At 39.0% G+C, this 21835-nt stretch overlaps 1 protein-coding gene across 9 annotated transcripts in view; it reads right to left on the bottom strand.

Moving 5' to 3' along the window:
• Positions 1-21835, bottom strand: part of Susd1 (sushi domain containing 1) — a 135679-nt gene that overhangs the window by 84846 nt on the left and 28998 nt on the right. For 7 of the 9 annotated variants that reach the window (XR_015439882.1, XM_087183352.1, XM_087183351.1 and 4 more), the window contains exons 4-5: positions 20535-20714; positions 4134-4313 (exon numbers count right to left, since the gene is read on the bottom strand). Coding sequence is in view for 8 of the 9 variants with exons in the window: in XM_087183352.1 (XP_087039478.1) it covers positions 4134-4313; positions 20535-20714 (360 nt within the window). In the remaining variant the exon portion in view is untranslated. Of the gene's footprint in view, positions 1-4133; positions 4314-20534; positions 20715-20844; positions 20935-21835 lie in introns of those variants that run through there. The other 2 variants (XM_087183355.1, XM_087183353.1) reach the window with 2 other exon arrangements.

Genomic DNA, 21835 nt, shown 5'->3' with positions numbered 1-21835 from the left:
ATGTGTTACACACTTTAGGGTGATTTGGGGTAGCATGTGAATAAATTATATGTTCACTATGTTTTGGTTTTTATGTATATCAGAAAAAATCTAGCTCATCAAACTCATATATTACAAAGTGGTCTTGATCAATAAATTTAAATCATAAATTTTAAGTTTTAAAATACAAGTTGTTTTAAGAAACATATTGGGTAAATAATACTTTTATTATAGCAAACATTATCAGGGTGGTATGTAAATAATTCAACCAGAACAATTCATCAGAAACCCTAGTATAGGAGATGGCAAGTGTGAGTTTCCAGGATCTACAGACCTGAATTCAAACCCTGTCTCTATCATTTGTTACTTATTGAAAACCCTGTAAGAGTTGCTTAACCTTTATGAGTCTCAGATTACTCATCTGTGAAGTGAAAATTAACAATACCTACTTCTCAGGGTTTGTCCAGGAATGAAACAAAAGCAAGCATTAAGGGCCCCAGGGAGCACCCTGGGCTCACTCAGCAGTAACAGTAATATGGCTGATGATCCAGATTATTCACATGTTCAGACACAAACTCAGCCATGTGGCCACTTGTATAAATGTGCCCATTTATTCCAGTTGACCTTTCTTTTCCATCTGCAATACATGGAGCTGCAAATGAGCACTCACTGGGCTAGAGAGGAGGTCACCAACCAAACAGAAGGCACAGAGGACAGCGGGAGTCTGGAAGCATTTGCAGCAGTGCCCAAGTGCCCAGGACAAGTTGGGGGCACAGAAAGGATCCTGGAAAACAAATCTGTGTTCCAACAGAGGTGTTACCCTCCTAAGAGAATGCAGTGGGTAGCGTCAACTTTATAATTATTAACTCAGACTCTAAACATAAAAAGCTAAATGACCTGTGCAGAATGCAAGCCAGACAGTCTTATCAAGAATGAATCAGGCTCTTTGATCTTGAGGTAAACCAACTCGCTACCATCAAGCTTCCACCTGGGGTTTTTCCAGACACTAAAGTGGTTGCCTAATTCCCAGCTGTCTGGAGTTTCCAGTCCAAACTGGTCTTAGAGAAAAAAGTCCCATCAGCTCATTGGAGTTCACACTCCATTAAAAAAATATTACAGATCCATGCCACTAATCCAAAGGAACAGGGGTCCAAAAAATATTTTTAAGTAGTTCAAAACAATCCATGTACAGTGAAGAGAAATTATTACACTCAGTTGGGAACTAAACATTCAAGTATAGAAAGAGAAGTACATGAAGTAAACACAGAGAAGGGAGGGAGATCGTCTGGGGGAAGTCAAAAGTGAGCATTAAAGAATATAAATAACAACATGGAGGAGGTGGATGGGGGCTGAAGACCTCAGTGACTAACAGAGAGAAGAAGGAAGAGGAGGGCAGCTGAGCAAGAGCCATGGTGATCAGAATCTCTCATTGCATTTCCAACCTACCCACCCAGAGCTTATCTGCGCTGCATCATGAATTAATCAGCATGGAAATCACTCCCTGCATCTGTGGAAATTGAATTTAGCTGCCAATCCTGATTGAGGGCACGGAGCCTCCTCATAGAAAGATCCAAGCTTACAGGGAAACTGCCTTTTCTTTCCTTAAATCAAAGGTTGTATAAGCCTAGGGAAAGGCTGCAGCTGGAGCCACAGACTTTGTGAAAGGTGGCAGGCTAAGGGAGGTAATTATAATTAGCAGTTACATAACATATTTGTTCATCAAAGTGCTCTAAAAGGATCAGATAATTAATAGCTTACTATGCCCCATGCAGATCCACTGGTTTTTCGTGTAGTGACTAATTCTGGTGCCCCCACTAAATTCTGAATGGTGGAGACAAAGTAGCTTGGGCAATGGAACAAATAGCTCAGAGTCTAGAAACCAAACCCAGCTCTCTTACCATGTGGCTCCATCATGGTAGTTTCCTGTCAGGAACACTTCTAGGGGGCAGCAAACCTCACTTCCTCCAACTCTTGGAAGTGCCATGAAAGATGCAGTGATAGGTTGGCGTGACCATCAGTCCAGTCCAGTATGACCTCAGCTCTCTATTTCTCCAATTAGTAAGCCTAGTACCCTGGAGTCCTTGGTGAGGCAGGCAGAGTGCCACTGGGCTAAATCCCCGGCCCAGAGGCAACTCTTTTTTTTTTTTTTTTTTTTGGTACCAGGGATCAAACTCAGGACCTTGCGCTTACGAGGCAGGCGCAGGAACCACTGAGCTAAATCCCCGGCCCCCTGGAGTCCTTGGTGTTTGTTACAGGTTTGCCCTTGATTCTCTGTGCAAGTCAATGAGACCTCTCTAAAAGGGGTTGAACTAGATCTCTAGATTTCCATCCTTTGCTTTCTATGATGGAAGTCTCTGGCCTACATCCTTTTGCATTTATGACAGAGATAATTGATTAGGAATTTTATGGCATAGTCAGGCCTCCCACAGCAAAGCTGAGTTTCCCATTTTCTCCAAGGATGCTTCATCCAGGGCTTCAAGGTCCATGAATGCCTTGAACTTCTCTGCAAAACTATGTACATTTATTTGGGGAAAGATCTGTTTCTCCTATTGCACCATAAATTCCAATGAAAAGTACCTCACACATACTGCACACTAAATAGATATCTATTGAATGAATAGATTTCATCAAATTCCTATCCCAGAAAGTTATAACCATTGCTCTGTGGACAAATAATCATCACAAATCCAGTTGGTCTGCTTGCTCTGGTTAAGCTTTCCCGTGGGAAAGCTTGGTGGCAAGAACCAAGATCTTCTGCCACAATCCTGCTACTAATTAATCCAGAGACTCAGAGCAAAGCTACACTGAGACTTTACTCTTCAGAGATCTGTCTTCAGGGCCAAGCAAGTCAATGTGCAGAAATATTTTCCCAGAGCCATTGGAGACTATATGACAACCACTTGTCACACCCTCTGACCAACTCACAAATGGTAAGAATTGCTCGCTCCCTTTTTCCATTTTGCCTCTTGGAGGCAAAGAAGTGAAAGCACGTGTAAAGGCACACTTGTTCAGATTCATGAGATCTACACGAGTGCAATAATTCAGGAAAAAACTAACATGCACACAGTGCTCTACAAAATGCCACCACAGATGATCTCATCTGATTTCCTCTCAACACTCTTTAAAAAGAAAAACCAGACTTTATTTCCCCCTCTTATAGATAAGGAAACGGAGGTTCACAATGCCTAGCAACACTTGCCTACTACATGGCACTACTAGAAATTGAACTGAAGTCTCAAAACCCCTCCTCACTAGCAATTCCACTTCTGAATATCTCTGAAAGAACTGAAAACAGGATATCAGAGATATATCTGCACATTCATGTCAGAGCAACATTGGTTACAGTGGCCAAAAATGGAAGCAACTAAGTGTCCATTGATGGATGAATGGATAAATAAAATGTGACATATACATACAATGGAACATTACCCAGGCTTAAAAAGGAAAGAAATTCTGACTTATGCTATAACATGGATATACCTTGAAGATATTATGCTAAATGAAATAAGCCAGTCTCAAGAATACAAATATCACATGACTGTACTTATATGAGATACCTAAAGCAGTCAAATTCATAAGAGACAGAAAGAACAGCAGAGTGCTAAGGGTTACAGAGAAGGGACAATAGCAAATTATTGTAATGAGTACAGAATTTTAGTTTTTGAGAGATCAAAAAAAGTTCTGGAGATTGGTTACACAATAACAAATATATATAACAATAATACACACTTAAAAATATTTAAGATGGTAATTTTGGGGGTTTTGTGTGTTTTACCATGACTAATTTTTTTAAAACATGAAAAAGACCTCTCTTTTATAGTACATCAACTTTTCTCTGAAAAGCTGCCTTGCTGTTAGGATTATGCTCCTCTGAGAAAACAGTTCACGGAGAAAAATTTCTCAGCCAGTCAAGCAGGGGAAACAAGAATTACTGTGATTTATCTAAAAGATAGATGCCAAAAATGTTCTATCCAATTTATCTTCCCAACCCACTTTCTGAATCTTCAGGATTGAGCTGACATACCTAAAGCCAAGTGCCCTCCCAGGTAAAGGGCAGAGTTAGGTGCAGGGCACAGAGGGAGGGAGCCAGCAAATGGTTTGACACCCATGCTTTGTTACCAGGGAACAGGAGCCCACCAGGGAGGAATTGGTACCTATACATGTGAAAGTGCTTTCTCTCCAGGTGCCTTTCTCTGTGCAAACAGAATCGATCTTTCCTCCAGGGCTCTCAAAGCCCTCTTGGCAGACATAGTGAGCCACACCACCCAGGCTGGAGCTGTGATTCCCCACCAAGATGGCGTTCTGTACTTCCGGAGGGCTGCCACAGCGGATCTCTGCAATGAGAAGCAATCCATTAGTCCCCACTTCTAACCCTACAGTTAATAATCTAGAAATATACATTTAATAATGATAGAGCCCACTCATCTGGGAAAAGATAAAACACTAACTCCAAATAATCCAAATGTAGGCATATAAAATAAGGTTGTGTTCAGAAGGACAGAAAATATATGTCTGAATTTAATGAAATTTCCAAATGTGCACACATAATGAACAGTCAAATTATGAGATTAATTATTATAAAATTTCCTTGGTCTATGAAACAATACATCTTAATGTTCTTTTAAACACTAAAACATTCTAACAACTTAACACTAAAATATCTAGTATTTTTACTATGTATCTTCAGATCATTAACTCCAGAGTAGATGATAATACAATATCATTATCAATCACTGCCAACTGAATACTAAATGAAATATGTACAAAGCCAGGCACGGTGGCCCATGCCCATAATCCCTACCTATAATCCCAGACACTTGGGAGGCTGAGGTAGGAGGATCAAAAGTTTGGGGCCAGCCTGGGCAACTGAGTGAGACCCAGTCTCAAGATAAAATTTAAGGGGGAGGGGGTATCCTGGAGATGTAACTTGGTAGTTCAGTGCTTACTTAGCATGCACAAGGCCCTAGGTTCAATCCCCAGCACAGTGGAAGGAATGAATGAATATGTGCAAAACCCATGAACATCTTAAAGCCAAATAATGGAGGAAGAGTTTATTTTCTAAACATTCAATTATATATATACATATATAATTGAATGTTCAGAATGAATATATATATATATATATCAAAGGAAAAAATTAGTTGCAAAGAGGGAAACAAACCAAGAATTACAAAACTGATATGAAATTTCTTTACAATTCTGACTACTGACAATGGACTATTTACAGAGAACTATCTGAAGAAGAAAGATTACCATTTTAGACTCAATCAGACTACATGTAAGAACACAAAAAAACTCATTTTCAAATATGTTAGAATTGTTTAAAATCTGTGTGTTTACCTTTTTTGGGGAAAAAATTCAAAAATAACCCCAATATAACAACAACAAAAAAAGAATCAGAATAAACATCCTAAGAAAGCACAAACAGGTCTTAGAAGAAAAACTAATGAATAATGAAATTGACAGGGCCGGGGATTTAGCTCAGTGGTTCCACCGCCTGCCTCACAAGCTAAGGACCCGAGTTCGATCCCCAGTACCAAAAAAAAAAAAAAAAAAGAAATTGACAGATAAGTCTCATAATCATTTAAATGGGTTTTCAAAGCTTGATATAACTACTATCAAGTACAGGAGCTTGTTTATTATAATAAAAGATTCTAGAACTAAAGGCTAGACAATATAAAAAATTAGTAACCTGGAAATAAAATTTGAAATTATTTCAATAAAACCTGAGCAATAAAGTATACCGTTGAAGTAAAGCATGCTGAATTAATATAATAACAAGGAGCTCATGGATACAATTTTTCAAGAAAGAATCATAAAAATCATCTCATATAAACTGAGATGGGTGGGTGTAATAATTCCAAATATAACCATTCGTCCCAATTATACCCGAAAATAGGAGGAACCTTATAGTCCTCACTCAGATTTTTAGTTTTCTCCCCAATCTACAGAAAGCCAAAAACAGAACAAAAAATGAAGCACTCCTAACACCCATGTTTTTAAATTAATTTACTGAAATAAAGCATTCAAAATAGGAAGTGGTATAATCTATTCCTATTTCCCTATTAACCATTGTTCCCCTTAGAAACAGGTGGTTCTCTCAAGTTTTTGACACAGAGTTAGTGGATTTAATGGGATTGCTCCTCTCCACCTCAGCTTGGTTTATTGCAGGACCCCAGAATTATTTCTGTAAAGGAAGAATCCCAGATCTACTCTTACCTACTGCCACTGGAGTTACCATAAGATCCTTAATACAACAGCCCAACCCACTTGATCAGTTTTCTGGCTCTGAGATTAAAAGAAAAAAAAGTGCGGGGGGCAGGGAGCTCTGGTCAATACAGAATTAAGTCATAAGCAGTCATGAGACTAAAATAAGGTGATCAATTCCTTAATCTCCAACTCCACCTCTGTGTCTCATGTTTGTTCACAGGGCTTTTTCCTCTTTTCAGACATGTTTACCAGACACAAGACCTTTTGCCCTTCATCATGTTTTCCCAGCACTAAACCTTTAGACATACTCACTGGCCCAAAACATTCTAAGACATGAATATATTTGTGTGTACTTGAGCAACCAACCAAACAGGTGGTTAGTGTTTTAGAAGACTACCTAGTCATTGTTGACATCCAAAACATTTTCTAGTTTAAGCCAGGCTTCAGTTAAGTGGGAAACAGAGGGAACATCAGTAAAGAGCTTGAAAGTACTGGTTTATGTACCCTTGACACTGCTCAGTGGAGACGCTGGAGAGGGAACCTGGCTGCAGGTAGCTGGTATCATCTGTTGGTAGAAGTGCAGATACTAAAAGAGTAAGTGTATGGAAGACAACTACACTGGCTTCCATCTCCAGTATTGTCAGGAATAATGGAAGACACAAGGACTTTAGTTGGGACTGCAATAATTTTTTTTCAATTAATAGCAATAATCACCTGATTGATGAGTAATCACTGGCCTGGTCTCCAAGGACTAAAGTTCAGAGGCTGAAGGAGATGTCCCATTAGTGAGGGGCCTGGACATGTAACTCCTTGAGTTCCCAATACAGAGCGCTTCAAAATGGACAGTTCCATGACAAGAGGCACTGAGAGAATTCCAGCACAGCCTGGGTTACACACATGGTTCTAAGTAACAGCTGTACATCTGACTCATCTAGGGAGCTTGGGAAAAATACACACACTGAAGTTCCATACCCACCCCTCCCAGGGATAACTTTTCTGATTCAGTAGGACTGTACTGAGTTGATATCTTGACATCCACATTTCTACAAACTTCCAAATCTGATTTTGATTTACATCTTTATCATCACATGTATTCAGTAGGGTCCTAAGTATAAACCATTACTATTCACAGTAACTTCATGGTAAGCACTGTGTTTCCCATTTTACAGATGAAGATGATTCAAATGATTACATGATACCCAAAGGCTCATGGGAAGTTACGGATGCCCAGGCGTTGCTCCATCTCTGAAATCCTGCAGTCATGGCCCCTCCCATCTCCACTTACTCTCTTCCTCCTGTGCTCACCCTCTCTCTCCACCACATGCACTCCTCCTTCAGATAAAATCCTCCTCGGTGCCCGGTGCCGACTCTGCTCCATGACTGAGTCATGAATAATAAAAGCCCTCTGAACCTCTGTGGTCCATTCTAATTTCTTCACTTATTCACATATTTATTGACCACCTAGTACATTAGTCACTACAGCAGTGAATAAAATGGACAAGATTGCCACCCACATGGAACTTAGTGAGTCAATAGGCAAAAAAGTAAATCAACAAAATAATTTCAGGTAAGATAATGTGATAGGATAGGACTTTTCAAATACAGTGGTCAGAAATGGTTTGATCTGTCTGAAGAGGTATAATATCTGAACCTAAAGATGAAAATGAGCCATGTTTAGGAGCACAGAACATTCCAATGAAATAAACCAGCCGATGCAAAGACCCTGAAAGAAAGACAGAGAGAGAGAGAGAGAGAGCTCTTGGTATGTTCCAAAAAGGGAAAAGTGACTGGAGCACAGTTAGCAAGAGGGAGGGGACATGAGATGAAGGAGACAAAAAAGCTGAACCAAATCACACAGGGTCTGTGTGCCTTAGGGAAAAGCATAGAACTTGTTTTTTACAGTAACTGATTGCCCTGGGAGGGTTTTATGCAAAGGAATGAAATAATCTGATTTAGGTTCTTAAAAGACCACTTTAATTAGTGAGTAGAAAATGGATGGGAAAAGAACAGGAGTAAAAGGAAAGAGACTACGAAGATCCTAGCAGTTGCCCAACAGCGAGATGATGAGGTCTCAGGGTAGAGGTAGAAATGGAAAGAGGAGGACGGATTTGAGGTGCTCTCGAAGCAGAACTGATTGATTGGCTGTGAAGGTGAGAGAAGGGGTAGAATCAACAATGAGTGTTATCTCTACTTGACAATACAGTAAGTACAGTATAGAGTAAGTATTGTCTATGCTTCATAAATTTTTCTGTATCATTCATTTGCCCTTTACTTCCTGCCTTGAAGATTTAATGTTTTTATGGTATAGTATATCTTTTCACATATATGGACAGTTCCTAAATGAATCTTTGTCTTATAATTCTTATATGCCCTACATTGCCTACTCAAAATTGTGTTCTACACAGTAGATACTCAATACATGGTTGTTCACTGGTAGCTCGCTACTCGTATCATCACTGGTCAAGATGCAATGGATACTACTTTGACACACAGCCCTTGTACAAAGGAAACAGAAACCACTAATTATAAGCATAAATAACAAGACAGAACATTACTTCTATATTTGTTATACACCAGAGGTAACTCACATCTATCAAACACCAAGAAGATGAGAGCCAAGAAAGAAGCCCCACAAAAACTAATAAATATCAGCCTTATACCAGGGAAATGTAGGAAACTTGATCAGGCCTTAATAATTTTAATAATAATAGCAGTCATTGAAATCTTGTACATACAAAATAGTATGCTAGATATATACTACCTTATGTATTTCCCACAGAAAACCATGAAAAATAGATGTTTTCTTCCCAAATAGTTAACAGATATAAAAATGAAGGCCCTAGAGCTTAAAGACCCATCCAAGAGACATACTACTGGGCTGGGGATTTAGCTCAGTGTCACTGTGCCTGCCTCAAAAGTGCAAGGTCCTGAGTTTGATCCCCAGTACTGGAAACACACACACACACGATTACTAAAAGAGCCAATTCAATTCAAGGGCCAGGGATTTAGCTCAGTGGTTCTGCCACCTCCCTCGCAAGCACAAGGTCCTGAGTTTGATCCCCAGTACCAAAAAAGAGAGCCAATTCAAAATGTAGTTTATGGGGTCCCAAAATCCACATCTATAAAACCTGGGCAGCCTCACAATGAAGGGATTCCCTCAAAACCTTGGGTAGAAATTACCTCATAGGTTAGCTAATGCCGGAGGAGAAATGGTTGCATGAAAGAGTGTTCTAATTGGTCTAGAAAGGGTTGATGACAACTCCTCCTCCCAATCTTTTTTTTTTTTTTTTTTGAGTACCAGGGATGGAACTCGGGTCCTTGCGCTTGTGCAGCAGGCAGTGAAACCACTGAGCTAAATCCCCAGCCCCTCCTCCCAATCTTGACTCTGAGAAATTTCCCAGAGTAACAGAGCTGCTGGAAACAGACTTCTCCATAGACGTGTGAGCCCCCTGAAACCTTCTTAGTACTGATGTTTAACTACACAATATGAGGGTCAGGCATGGTCTCTTGGAACATGGCCCTACTGGAGGTATTCCCACTATGTTTAAGATGATAGCCACTGCCATTTTTACTCAGACCAAACGGTACCCAAGAAAGTAGGTAGTTTCTATTAAGAAACAACAATTAATCCAACAGATGCCATAGGAGGTAATAAAAATATAATTCTACATGAAAACCACCCAAACTTTTACTATCACAAGGAAACATTTAGAAACAGTTTAGAATGAAAGAAAGAAAAACAGAACAAATTTGCATGGTATATGCATAGGAGTATTCGTTAAAGCACGTGTTTCTCTGGCTATTTACATTATGAAGTAACACTGAATCTGTATTCGGAATATAGTCAACTAATCATGAACATGGCTGGGAATTTTTTCCTTACTCTCCAACTGTCTGTGATTTTACTCAAACAATCAACTTCAAAATAGAAAAATGGGTTGTGAAAGTTTTAAGGCCCATATTTATAATGTAACTTTGTCTCATATCTTGAAGGCAAAAATGTTTATGTACTCTGCTAGCTTTAATACTCTACCGAAGAAAATATTCCAGAAGGGAATCTGTTTGATGAAAGGTATAGTAAATTTATGGCATTTAATCAACAACTGACTGCATCACAAATGTCACCCATGCTGGCTGCTATTTATTATAAACATCAGCATAATAACATGGATTTATGACAGAAATAACACAGTAATATAAGGCTTCATCTAAGACTGTTTAGAGATCAATAAAATACAAGCTGAGAAGGGAAATAAGTGACCAACAATTGCCTATAAACTGTAACAGATACTGTGCCAACTGCCAGGGAAACGAATAATAGAGCATTCCACTTATTGACACTGACCCCCTCCAAAAAGCAATCTTCCCACAAAAATAAGCAAGACCTAGATGTGAAGCTGTACAAAAGAGCAGAAACAAGTGTTGAAACCGAAGAAAAATCACATTAAAGTCAATTATCATCTTCACCTAACAATAATAAAAATAAATCTCTAACATGTCTTCAAATCAAATCGAAAGTTTACACATCATCTGGAAACCAGAGGGATGTGGGGTTCAAAGAGTCTAAACAGATTAATGCCAGAATCTATACTACAGTCATCTTCTAAATCAGATAATTCCACACAATAACTGTACTTCACTTTCTTCATTTGTGAAAGCATTCTTTTCCCCACTAAATGTTAGGCTCTTTGTAGTCTGTGCCTATAACCTATATTTTTAAAATATTCCCTACAGTTGTATGAACTAACAAACATTATTATGAACATTAATCTTCGTTATGTTCACATGAAAGTAATATGGCCTAAGGAGCTGGGCTAAAAAAATGTAATCTATAACAAAGTTTCATGTATTTTACAGCATGTTCAGAATTTGGCTACATATAGTTAGACTCTCATTCCAGGGTCATATGGGCACTATACACACACACACACACACACACACACACACACACACAGTGATTCCCCATTTATGAATTTCATTTATTTTACGATTTTGGGGAAAATGGCTCCATTTGTGTTTGTGTGGGGAAGGTTGGCCAGGGTTTTGTTTGTCACCTGATGCAGAGTTTGCAAATAGAAACAAAATTCTGCCAAACACTTGTTTACAAACATTTGTGAACTTAGGTTTTATGCACGCACACACATACGCCGCACACACACACACACACACATACACACATACACATTGACGCTGGAGGTTGGAATATGACATCTGGATATATGGCAAGTTGAATTTTAAAAATCTTATTACAACCACCAAGGAAAATGTAAGGGTTATGGTACACCATGAGGTTCACTGTCTCTGGCTGAAAATTAACTGCTCTAACTAAGCTAATGAGCTCATTAGTACCAAGAAGTCCATGGCCCTTAATGCAGTAAAAAGATTTTTTAAATTACTTTTTGAAGTATTTTGTATTTTGCAGTCTTCTGCAAACTTTAGCCTTGACTAGCAGTATCTTTTGTTCTGATTGTGTTCATAGAGCTCATTTAGATGAAAAGGAATATTTTCCATTTCTCATAATAACACTGTCAATAAACAGTGTCTAGTGTAGTAATAGCTAGAGTCCAAATGCTTCAGAAAAAGCAGAGGCGGTGACAGGGTGAGCAGAAGCACGAGTGGTAGGAATGGAAAAAGGGGTTATTTTCTTGTAAGTATTTTCCATTTGCAGAGATGATCATAGTTTTTGACACTCTAAACTGCTTTCTTTCAAAAGATAATAGTAGAAGTCTTTTTTTTTTTTGTACCGGGGATCGAACTCGGATCCTTGTGCTTGCGCAGCAGGTGGCAAAATCACTGAACTAAATCCCCGGGCCAAGTCTTCATTTTAATGCTCTGGTTGTAAATAAAGTATTGGAATAGAAAACAAATAGATGAGGAAAATGTCAAAGTTGAAGAAGTGTAGACCTCAAGGACCCGAGTTCGACCCCTGGTACCAAAAAAAAAAAAAAAAAAGAATTGTAGACCTTCCCATGCTTTACGATAAGATGTTTTGGGAAGATCTTAAATTTTTGTTAAAAATATACCTACCCACTCCCCAGTGCAGAACATGCCTCTTAATGATAGCAACAGTCACCCAGCAGCTACTCTGCACTAGGCCCAGTACACAGTGCTTTGTATTATTCTTTCATTAAATCTTCATCATAACTCTCTGGGATGAAAATTATTCTATCCCCTTTACAGAAGGAAATGAGTTCAGAAAGTTTTAGAAGTGGTTCCATAGTCAGTAAATGGCTCAGCCAACAACCCAGTCTTTCTGACTCTAAAATTCATGTTTCACCACTCTGGCCATCTTGTAACCAAAGTTATCACTCGTTTTGCACACTCTGGTGAATCCAGCCATTTAGAGATATATTTCAATGCCATCTACCTAGCAAAAAGGGAACTCAAGAGAATCTGCTGCAAGCAGCAAGTGAGTCAATACAGCTTTGTAAACTATACTGTGAATAAGTCAATACACTTTCCAAGATGATTTTAAAAGCAAGTCAATATAGTTTATTGAAATGTTTTAAAAGATTGGTACATAGTGGGGTGTCAGGAAATGTATTTTGAATGACCCAAACATCCCATCCCTGGAGCACAGGTAATAAACACAAGATGTGTGTGCTCCCACTCCATTCTCCCCCCACCAGGGTGGACATACTGAGAGCACCAGCACTTCCCTATGCTAAATCCAGATGTGGTCCCAAAATTGTTTCCACATGTTGGAACAGTAGTAACCACTGGGACCAGCCACTCAGGACACTGAGGCAAGAGGATCACTTGAGCCCAGGAGTTCAAGCCCAGCCCAAGCAACATAACCAGACCTCATCTCAAGAAAAAAAAAAAAGCAGCCATGCAATAAAACTTACCTACTTAGGGCCAGGGATTTAGCTCAGTGGTTCCGGCGCCTGCCTCACAAGCGCAAGGTCCCAAGTTCAATCCCCGGTACCAAAAAAAAAAAAAACTTACCTACTTAAATGTACTAATCTGTGTTCCAATTTACGTAAGAACTTTTTCAAACCCTTCTGAATTTTATAAAGATGAGACTAGGCTCTACTAAGAAAATGTCAAAAGATGAAGAGTTGACTTAGCAACCTTTTGGGGTGCACACAAAGGGCTGTTCGCCCTAATGTCTCCCTCCTTCCAGGGCCCTCGAGTTCTTCTACGAAGACCTCCATCTCAGGGCTCACTGGGGCTGCTTTTCTATGCAATCTGCCTTCTAGAAATGTGCTTTGGGGCCTTGCCTCGTGTAAAAGATAGTGGCTTAATGTAACTCCTCTGCAAAATGGGAAATCAAACCCGTCTATTAACCTCATAGACCAGATTGAGTACTGGCACACCTAGAGAACCAGGCTCTGCTATTGGTAGACTTCAAAACCCATGCTCATCCTTGTAGACCAACTCAGGGCAGCAGTTCTGCCTATGCAGTCAGCTCACGGATAGGGCTGAGGGCCAAGTACACAGGTAAGTGGAAGTCAGGAGTCAGTCGGAACCCAGGAGTCAGTTGGATACCTCTTTCTGCTCTTGCTGTACTGTATTTTTTTTTTTTTTTGGTAACGGGGATTGAACTCGGGACCTTGCACTTGCAAGGCAGGCACCGGAACCACTGAGCTAAATCCCCAGCCCTCTTTCTGTTCTTGCTACCAAAGCTAAGAGATGACACGCCAAGGGAGAAGCAAGCATGAAGGCCCAGGAAACAAAGCAAGGAGATACAGAATCAGAAAGGGGTGACACCAAACAGAAGGCCAGGGTCTCTATGAGCCTTGGCCACAGGGTGAGCTGGGATGGGTTCAGGGGCCAACCCATAAGGCCTGCCACTATCTACGGCACCTTTGGAGGGAGATCCAGGACCTGCACAGGGCACAGACATGCCAGACACTGGGCCAGGAGACGGAGAGATCCTGCAGAAGGACACCCGGTTGCTGAGCTCCCAGGTTTACAGTCCAGTAGGGGAGACTGACACAAAGCATGAGAACAATCACAAATAATAAACAAACATATGAGGTACTAAGAGAGAAAATAATATCAGACATCATATTTAAGCTGAAACTTGAAAGATAAGACAGTTACTATGCAAAAACCAAGAAGGTTCTATCTAATGATGTATAGGTAAAATGTGTTTATCCATTCAGCTTCAAAAAGGAACAAAATTGATATATGCTACAACATGGATGAATCCTGAAAACGTGCTAAAAAAGGAGACTTTATAATAGGCAAATACTGTATGATTCCACATATATGGGGTGTTCAGAGTGATGATGAGGATGAAAATGTTCTGGAAATGGATAATGATCACAGTTGCACGACATTGTGAATGTACTTTGTGCCACTGAATTGTACACTTATAAGTGGTTAAAATGGTAATGTTTAGATTATATGCATTTTATCACAATTCTATTTTAATTTTTAAACAGGGCACAGTGGCACATGCCCATAATACCAACTACTTGGGAGGCTGAAGCAAGATCAATGGCAGTAACTCAGCAAGACCCTGCTTCAAAATAAAACAAAAAGGGCTGGGGAGCTGAGGATGGTGGCACATGCCTGTAATCCCAGCACTCTGGGAGGCTGAGGCCAGAGGATCACCATGAGTTCGAAGCCAGCCTGGGCTACACAGTGAAATCAAGATTAGTGTGAACTACATAGGAAGACCCTGTCCCAAAAAAAAAAAAAAAAAAATAGCAGGGCTACAGGTATAGTTCAGTGTACAGTGCTTCCTAGCATGTGTGAGGCCCTAGGTTCAATCCCCAGCACTGTAACAGCAACAAAAAATGTAAAACAGGGCAGTATCTCAATAGAGGAAAAAATATGAGCATATGTACAAAGGTCCCAAAGTTGAGAGCTTAACACATAGGCCAGGGAAAGAGAGATGGGAGAGTTAAACTACAGAAAAGGCAAAAAGGCTAACGCCTGTTGGCTTCTTAAGCCGGGGCCAGAAGTTTGGAGTTCACCCTAAATGGAGCGGTCATTTCCATGTTTCAGCAGATACAAGTACAGGAAGAGGATGATCCAATTTACATTTCCCCGCTGCTATAAGGGGAACGGGTTGGAGAGGGCAAGCTTAGAAGTAGATTCTCAAAGGGGCTGTTCAGGATCAGACACACTGATAGTGACCATTTCCAGCCTGAAAGGACGATAAGGTGCCATAAAGGGGAGGAACTTATCATGAAGGCAGAACTCTACAGCTGGTCTGCCAAGAATCACTGGACTCTTCTCCTGGTGGGCAAACTCTCTGCTCAAGACCAGCTGACCTCTCAGTATCGCACTCATTCTTCTCACAGATTATTCATGATCTCATCCTTACATAATACTGTTACTTTTAGTCCCAGAATCTACTATACACAGTGTCAGACCTGAACTCTGGATGTGTCATTAATGATAAGACAAAGAGATTCCCTCCCCTTGTAACTGGCTTGGCTGAAATACAAAACTTTAAGTTCTTTATACTGCCACTTTCAACTTGCTTCTTTTCTGAAAATTAAAAAAAGAATAATAAAACAGGGCCGGGGATTTAGCTCAGTGATTCCACTGCCTGCCTCGCAAGTACAAGGTCCCGAGTTTGATCCCTGGTACCAAAAAAAAAAAATTTTTAAATAAGACAATAGAAAAATAGGAAATGCAAGCTAAAGATTCTCTTTTTCCAGAGTTGATGGAAAAGTGACTGGCATTTCAATACATTCCTACCTAACTGCCAAGAGGAGGCACTGAGGACCCTGCCTTTGGAAGCTTTCAGGCCTCACCTCCAGCTACATGTCTGAGTCCTGGGAAGATGGGTTGCCCAGGTGGCAGGCGCCCCTGCCAAGGCAGCAGTGTCCAGGATACAGTGGTCAGGGAAGGCCAACAGCAGGGCCCACCAGCTGCAGTTTCTCCAATGGGGAAAACCCAACATTGAACCTAAAAGCTGCTGTCTGTAACACAGCTGCCCCTTCCCAAGCACCCTGCTCCTCAGCAACAGCCAACTGCATCTTTTGCTAGTGTTTTAGTGAAATTCCCAGTTCCTGAGTTAAAAATACAGTGTCAGCTGGCACACGGCCTGGATGCTGAAGCCCAGAGAAGGCTGAAGGGTAAATAAGAAGTGATCTGCGTGCTCCAAGCGGGACAGAGAAGACATTGAGAATGGGAGGCCAAGTGGCGATATAGGGGCGGGGTGGGGGTGGGGGTGCTGTCAGATGCAGAAGGAGCAGTTATCAGAAGAGGAAAAGAGAAGAGCTTTTAGAGAATACTTCCTTTTTTTTTCTTTTATTGGTACATTTTAGGTATACAATATGTTTACATTTATCATTGGGTGCTTGTACCTGTACATGATGTATCTTGGTTCTTATTTTCCCCCCATTACCTGTGCGCGCTTCACCCCCTCCACTCTTCCCTATTTACAAAGACTTTGTTTCCATTTTTTTTTCTTTCTTATAATTTTTCCTTTCCCTTCTTCCCTTCCACCTTCCCCTCCCACCACCCCTACACCTTTGGTTGGACCTTTTCCTATTTCAAATTATCAATTATTCATTTTAATCATTTTCATCCTTATTTACACTTTCAGTTTCTCACACTAGAGAAACTATTCTGTATTTACACATGTGTGTCCTATTTATTTCACTTAAAAGTATGGCCTCAATATGCATCCCTTTAGCTATAAATGTCTCTAGTTTCTCATTCTTTATGGCTGAGTAGTACTCCATTTTATGAAAACCACATCTTCTTTATCCAGTTTCCAGTTGATGGGCACTTGGGCTGTTTCCAAGCTTTAGCTATTACAAACTGTGCCGCTATAAACATAGGTGCACATATATTGCTGTGGTATGATTCTTTTAATTCTTTGGGGAAGATCCCCAGCAGGGGAATAGCTGGGTCAAATGGGACCTCTAGTCCTAGTTCTTTGAGGTATCTCCACACTGATTTCCACAGTGGTTGCATCAGTCTGCACTTCCACCAACAATGGAGAAGGGTTCCTTTCTCTTCACATCCCCGCCAGCATTTGTTATTGGTTGATTTCTTAATAGCAGCCATTCTTTCTGGGGTGAGGTGGAATCTCAGTGCTGTTTTCATCTGCATCTCTCGAATGACCAGTAACGTTGAACATTTTTTCATGTATTTATTTGCTGCTTTTACTTCTTTGTCTGAGAAACGTCTGTTCATTTCAGATGCCTATTTTTGAATTGGGTCTTTGAATTTGGGGGGGTCTGATTTTTTTCAATTCTTCATATATTCTCGATAGTAGACCTTTGTCTGAGGTACAGCTGCTAAAAATTTCTTCCCACATTGTAGGTTGTCTCTTAGCTCTGTTGGTGGTTTCTCTTGCAGTGCAGAAGCTTTTTAATAAGATGAGATCCCAGTTGTTGATTCTTTGTGCTAGCTCCCGTGCTACTGAAGATTTGTTCATAAAGTCTTTTCCTATGCCAATGTCTTCAAGAGTTTAGAGAACACTTCTTTGGGGAATGTAACAAGCACTCTCCTCTAAATTAATTTTGTGAAGTCTCAACCCAGATGACTACTAATTTTCAAAGTAATAAACTGTTTTACATGGAATTTCCTATATAAATCCTTATAGGTTCTTTGATACACATGATGATATATTTCACTTATTTTTAATTGACAATTACTGTACACATTTAGGTAGGTAGAATGTGATATTTGATACATGTATACGACATATAGTGATCAGATTAGGGTAATTAGCATTTCCGTAAACATTTAGCTTTCTTTGTGTTGGAAACCTTTGAATTCCTCTCTTCTAGTTCTTTTTAAAATATATATAAAATTGTTGTCAACTACAGCCACTCTATAGGGCTATAGACACTAGAACTTATTCCTCATATCTAACTATACTTTGGTACTTGTTATCTGACCTCCTGCTGTCCCCTCTCGCTTCTACACTTCCTGTCCTCCAGCAATCACTGTTCTATTTTCAACTGCTATGAAACTGACTTCTTTGTATTCCACATATAAGTGAGAACATGGTATTTGTCTTTCTGTGTCTGTCTTATTTCACTTAACATTATGTTCTCCAGTTGATCCATATTACTTCAAATGACAGGATTTCATTCTTTTCATAGCTGAATAATATGCCATTGTGATAAATCCACTCGCCTGCTGATGGGCTGATGGGCACCTTGGTTGATTCTATGTCTTGCCTATTATAAATACCATTACAATAAACACACAATCACAGGTATCTCTTTGATATGTTGATTTTGTTTCCTTTGGCCATATAACCATCAGTGGGATAGGTGAAACCTTTAGTTTTTGAGGACTCTGCTTACTGTTTTCAATAACAGTTATGCACTAATTTACATTACCATCTTCCTCATTCTTGCTAGTAATTGTTATTTTCTGTCTTTCTGTTAATAGCCATTCTAACTGGGATAAGATGATGTCTCACTGTGGTTTTGATTTGTAGTTTCCTGATGATTAGTGATGCTGAATATTTTTCATATATTTGTTGGACGTCTGGGTATCTTCTTTTGAGAAAGGCCTATTCAGATCATTTGCCCATTCTTTAATCAATGTTTTTCTACTGATTTGAGTTCCTTATATTTCTGGATATTAATCCTTTGTCAAATGAATATTTTGCAAATATTCTCTCCCATTCTGTAGGTTATCTCTTCACTCCACGATTGGTTTCTTTGTTGTGTTCATTTTAATCCAAGTTCTGCATTTTAATTGATCCACTGAAAGATAATCTTAGAATTAAAATGCACCTTTATAATTTCTTAATCCTGAGAATAATAAACCATCAAAATGTGTTTATGAGCCATCAAAAGGATTTAGTCATGCACATCATCATTAAGCTATGCAATAAATTCAATGAAAAAAATATCTTTTTGCCAAAATGAAAAACTCCTTATTACTTTGTCTAGTATGTTTTTTAAAAATCCTTTCATACAGCAGGCATATATAATTTAAAAATCATCCAGGATTCCCCTCAATGGAAATCATTACCATTAACATTTTGATGAATAGTCTTCTAAACTTTTTCCTAAGTATCTCTACATAGGAACTTTTTCAAAATTAAGATGATATTATTCACACAGTCTGTAACTTAAACCATTAATATCTGCATGTCAGTAAATAATCTTTTCTAACACAATTTTTACTGGCTATAAAACACTCCATCTCATAGCTATGCTATGATTTATTTAACCAACTTATTGATATATGTTTGAGATTGTTTCCAATAATTTTACTATTATAAACAGTTATAAACAAATATTATGAAAAAATTGAAAGTGTTAGTGCTTTATACTTTTCTCTACAAATAAACCCAAAAATCCAGGTAAAATAGATGATTTTTCTAGGAATACATAAATTAGAATCAGAATACTGTTGATACCAAACACAACAAAATGCCATAGAAAAAGAAAATAGATCAATCTCAAGATTATCAACAGAAGAATTCTAAGTAAAATTTGACAAATATAATCTATATTAAAAGAATAACACATCACGTGCTTACTTTGGCAGCACATAATACTAAAAGAATAATACATCAAAAATCCAAAATAATTCACCCTAGGAATTAGTACTAATCTTTATCATGAAATCTAATAATATAACCTACAACATTACTCTTTACAAAGAGGGAAGACACATACATAATCATCTTCATACATTCCTAAAAGACATGATAAAGATAACGCACTTATTATTTTTTTTTAAAAATCCTTATAAATGGGAATGAATCACTGCTTCCTTGAAGTGTGATAGCTGGAGATAAAGAGAAAGCAAAAAGTGGGGAAAAAGGCCAAAAGCCAACATGATAAAAACAGATGCAGCAAAGCAGAGTAATTGCAAACACTGACACTAAAATAGCTGGATTCAAATTTTGTATGACTTTAAACAAATTACTTAACTTCTCCATATCTTTATAGAGGAGTTTTCATATCTGTAAAATGCAATAATAATACCCATTTCTAGGAATATTATATGGATCGAATGAGTCAATTATACATACAGTGCTTAGAAAGTACTCAGTACACAGTGCTATATCAAAAAGTGCACAATATCAGAAAGGTAAGATCACGAATGTTGAAACATCAAAGCCATTTACATGAAAGTCAGGAATAAGAAAAGAACACTTAAAGTCAATACTACTATTTAAGTTTTCATTGTGAAAAACACCAGCCAAGTGACCCATCAAAAGAAAACATAACTTAAAAATATGGAAAAGTAAAAGATGGAATTATCATGATTTGCAAATGATAGGATATTGTTACTGAAAATACCAACAGAACCAACTGAGAATCTATTGGAAACAAATAGAGATTTATTGGATTTATTTAACTCATTTACTAGCTCAAATGAAATTTACATAAATGTGAAAACAATCTCAAGGTGGCATAACTGGGAGCCTGAAACTTTGGAAAACTCACCTTGGCAATGCAATCTAGGCGACTCCCATGAGCCCAGGGGGGTGCAGCTTGACACAGTATCTTCCAGGACACTGAAAAATCCTTCTTTGCAACTATAACGGACCTGGCTGCCCAGCCTCGAGCTGTAATTTCCTATAATATAGCCACCTGGGACCTCTGGAGGGGGGCCGCAGTCTATTTCTGAAAACCAATATGTGTCAAATGTATTAGTATGTGAACATAAATTTTCAAAATTCACAATCTATCTCCACTGCCCCATTCCACACATCCACATCCCAGCCCTATTTTAAGTATATTTGTTCATTTTCACCTGGCATCTAGGCATATTTCCAATGGTGGTTTTTATTCAATCCTCTGACCTTCCATAGATAATTATCCATAGAAATACATGAACAAACCTGAAAAAAATTTAGCAATCAACACTCACTATTTATACTAACTAAAGAAAGGCCTACCTCAATAAAGTAAAAACTTTGAATTGCAAAATACTTTAAGATACATAAACATTTATAACTCAGTGTCACTTGTGAGATGCTGAGGCTTTATCACAGGACCTGTGTTCACCACCTAACATAGTGGTTAATATCAAAATATCTATTAAGTTGGGTGTGGTGGTGCATAACTATAATCTTAGTACTCAAGAGGCTGAGACAGGAGGACCACCTCAAGTTTGAGGCCAGCCTGGGCTACATAATGAGTTCAAGGCCAGCCTGAACTACACAGCAAGACCCTATCTCAAACAAACAAACAAAAAAACCTCTCAAAATATCTATTAACTATCAGGCATGGTGATGCATAACTATAATCCCAGCACTCCAGGAGGCTGAGGCAGGAGGACTGCAAGTTTAAGTCCAACCTAGGTAACTTAGTGCCTTAACAAGACCTTGTCTAAAAAAGAAAAAAATTATTTTTTAAAAAAGGCTGAGACTATAGATCAGAGTGAAGGCCCCGGATTCAATCCCCAATAAGGAAAAAAATTAACTGCTAAAATACTTAGTGTTTACTAATTTTAGCTTTTTTCACCTAGCCCTTTCAATCTTGATTAGGCCGTAAAAATATGCAAAAGAAAAAAAAAATATGCAAAAGAACAGATAATCTATACCCACACACAGCCATAAACACCAATGCGTAAGAAAGTGACATCCCCAGAATTCATCTTGCGGTGAGGCATTCATCCCCTGACAGACACTCGCCTGCGCATGACAGGGTGTCTCTGCTGGGGGGTGGGGCACAGGCCGGTACTTCGGCACCCATCCATACAGTAGCACTCGAAGCTTCCGGTGGGTGCTGACGAACTGACA

Source organism: Heterocephalus glaber, unplaced genomic scaffold (genome assembly GCF_053883595.1).
Source record: "Heterocephalus glaber isolate CG9 unplaced genomic scaffold, H.glaber_assembly_v1.0 deba00001479, whole genome shotgun sequence".
Classification (NCBI taxonomy): domain Eukaryota; kingdom Metazoa; phylum Chordata; class Mammalia; order Rodentia; family Bathyergidae; genus Heterocephalus; species Heterocephalus glaber.
Note: the sequence above shows the minus strand (reverse complement) of the source record. Positions and strands in the feature narration are given on the sequence as shown.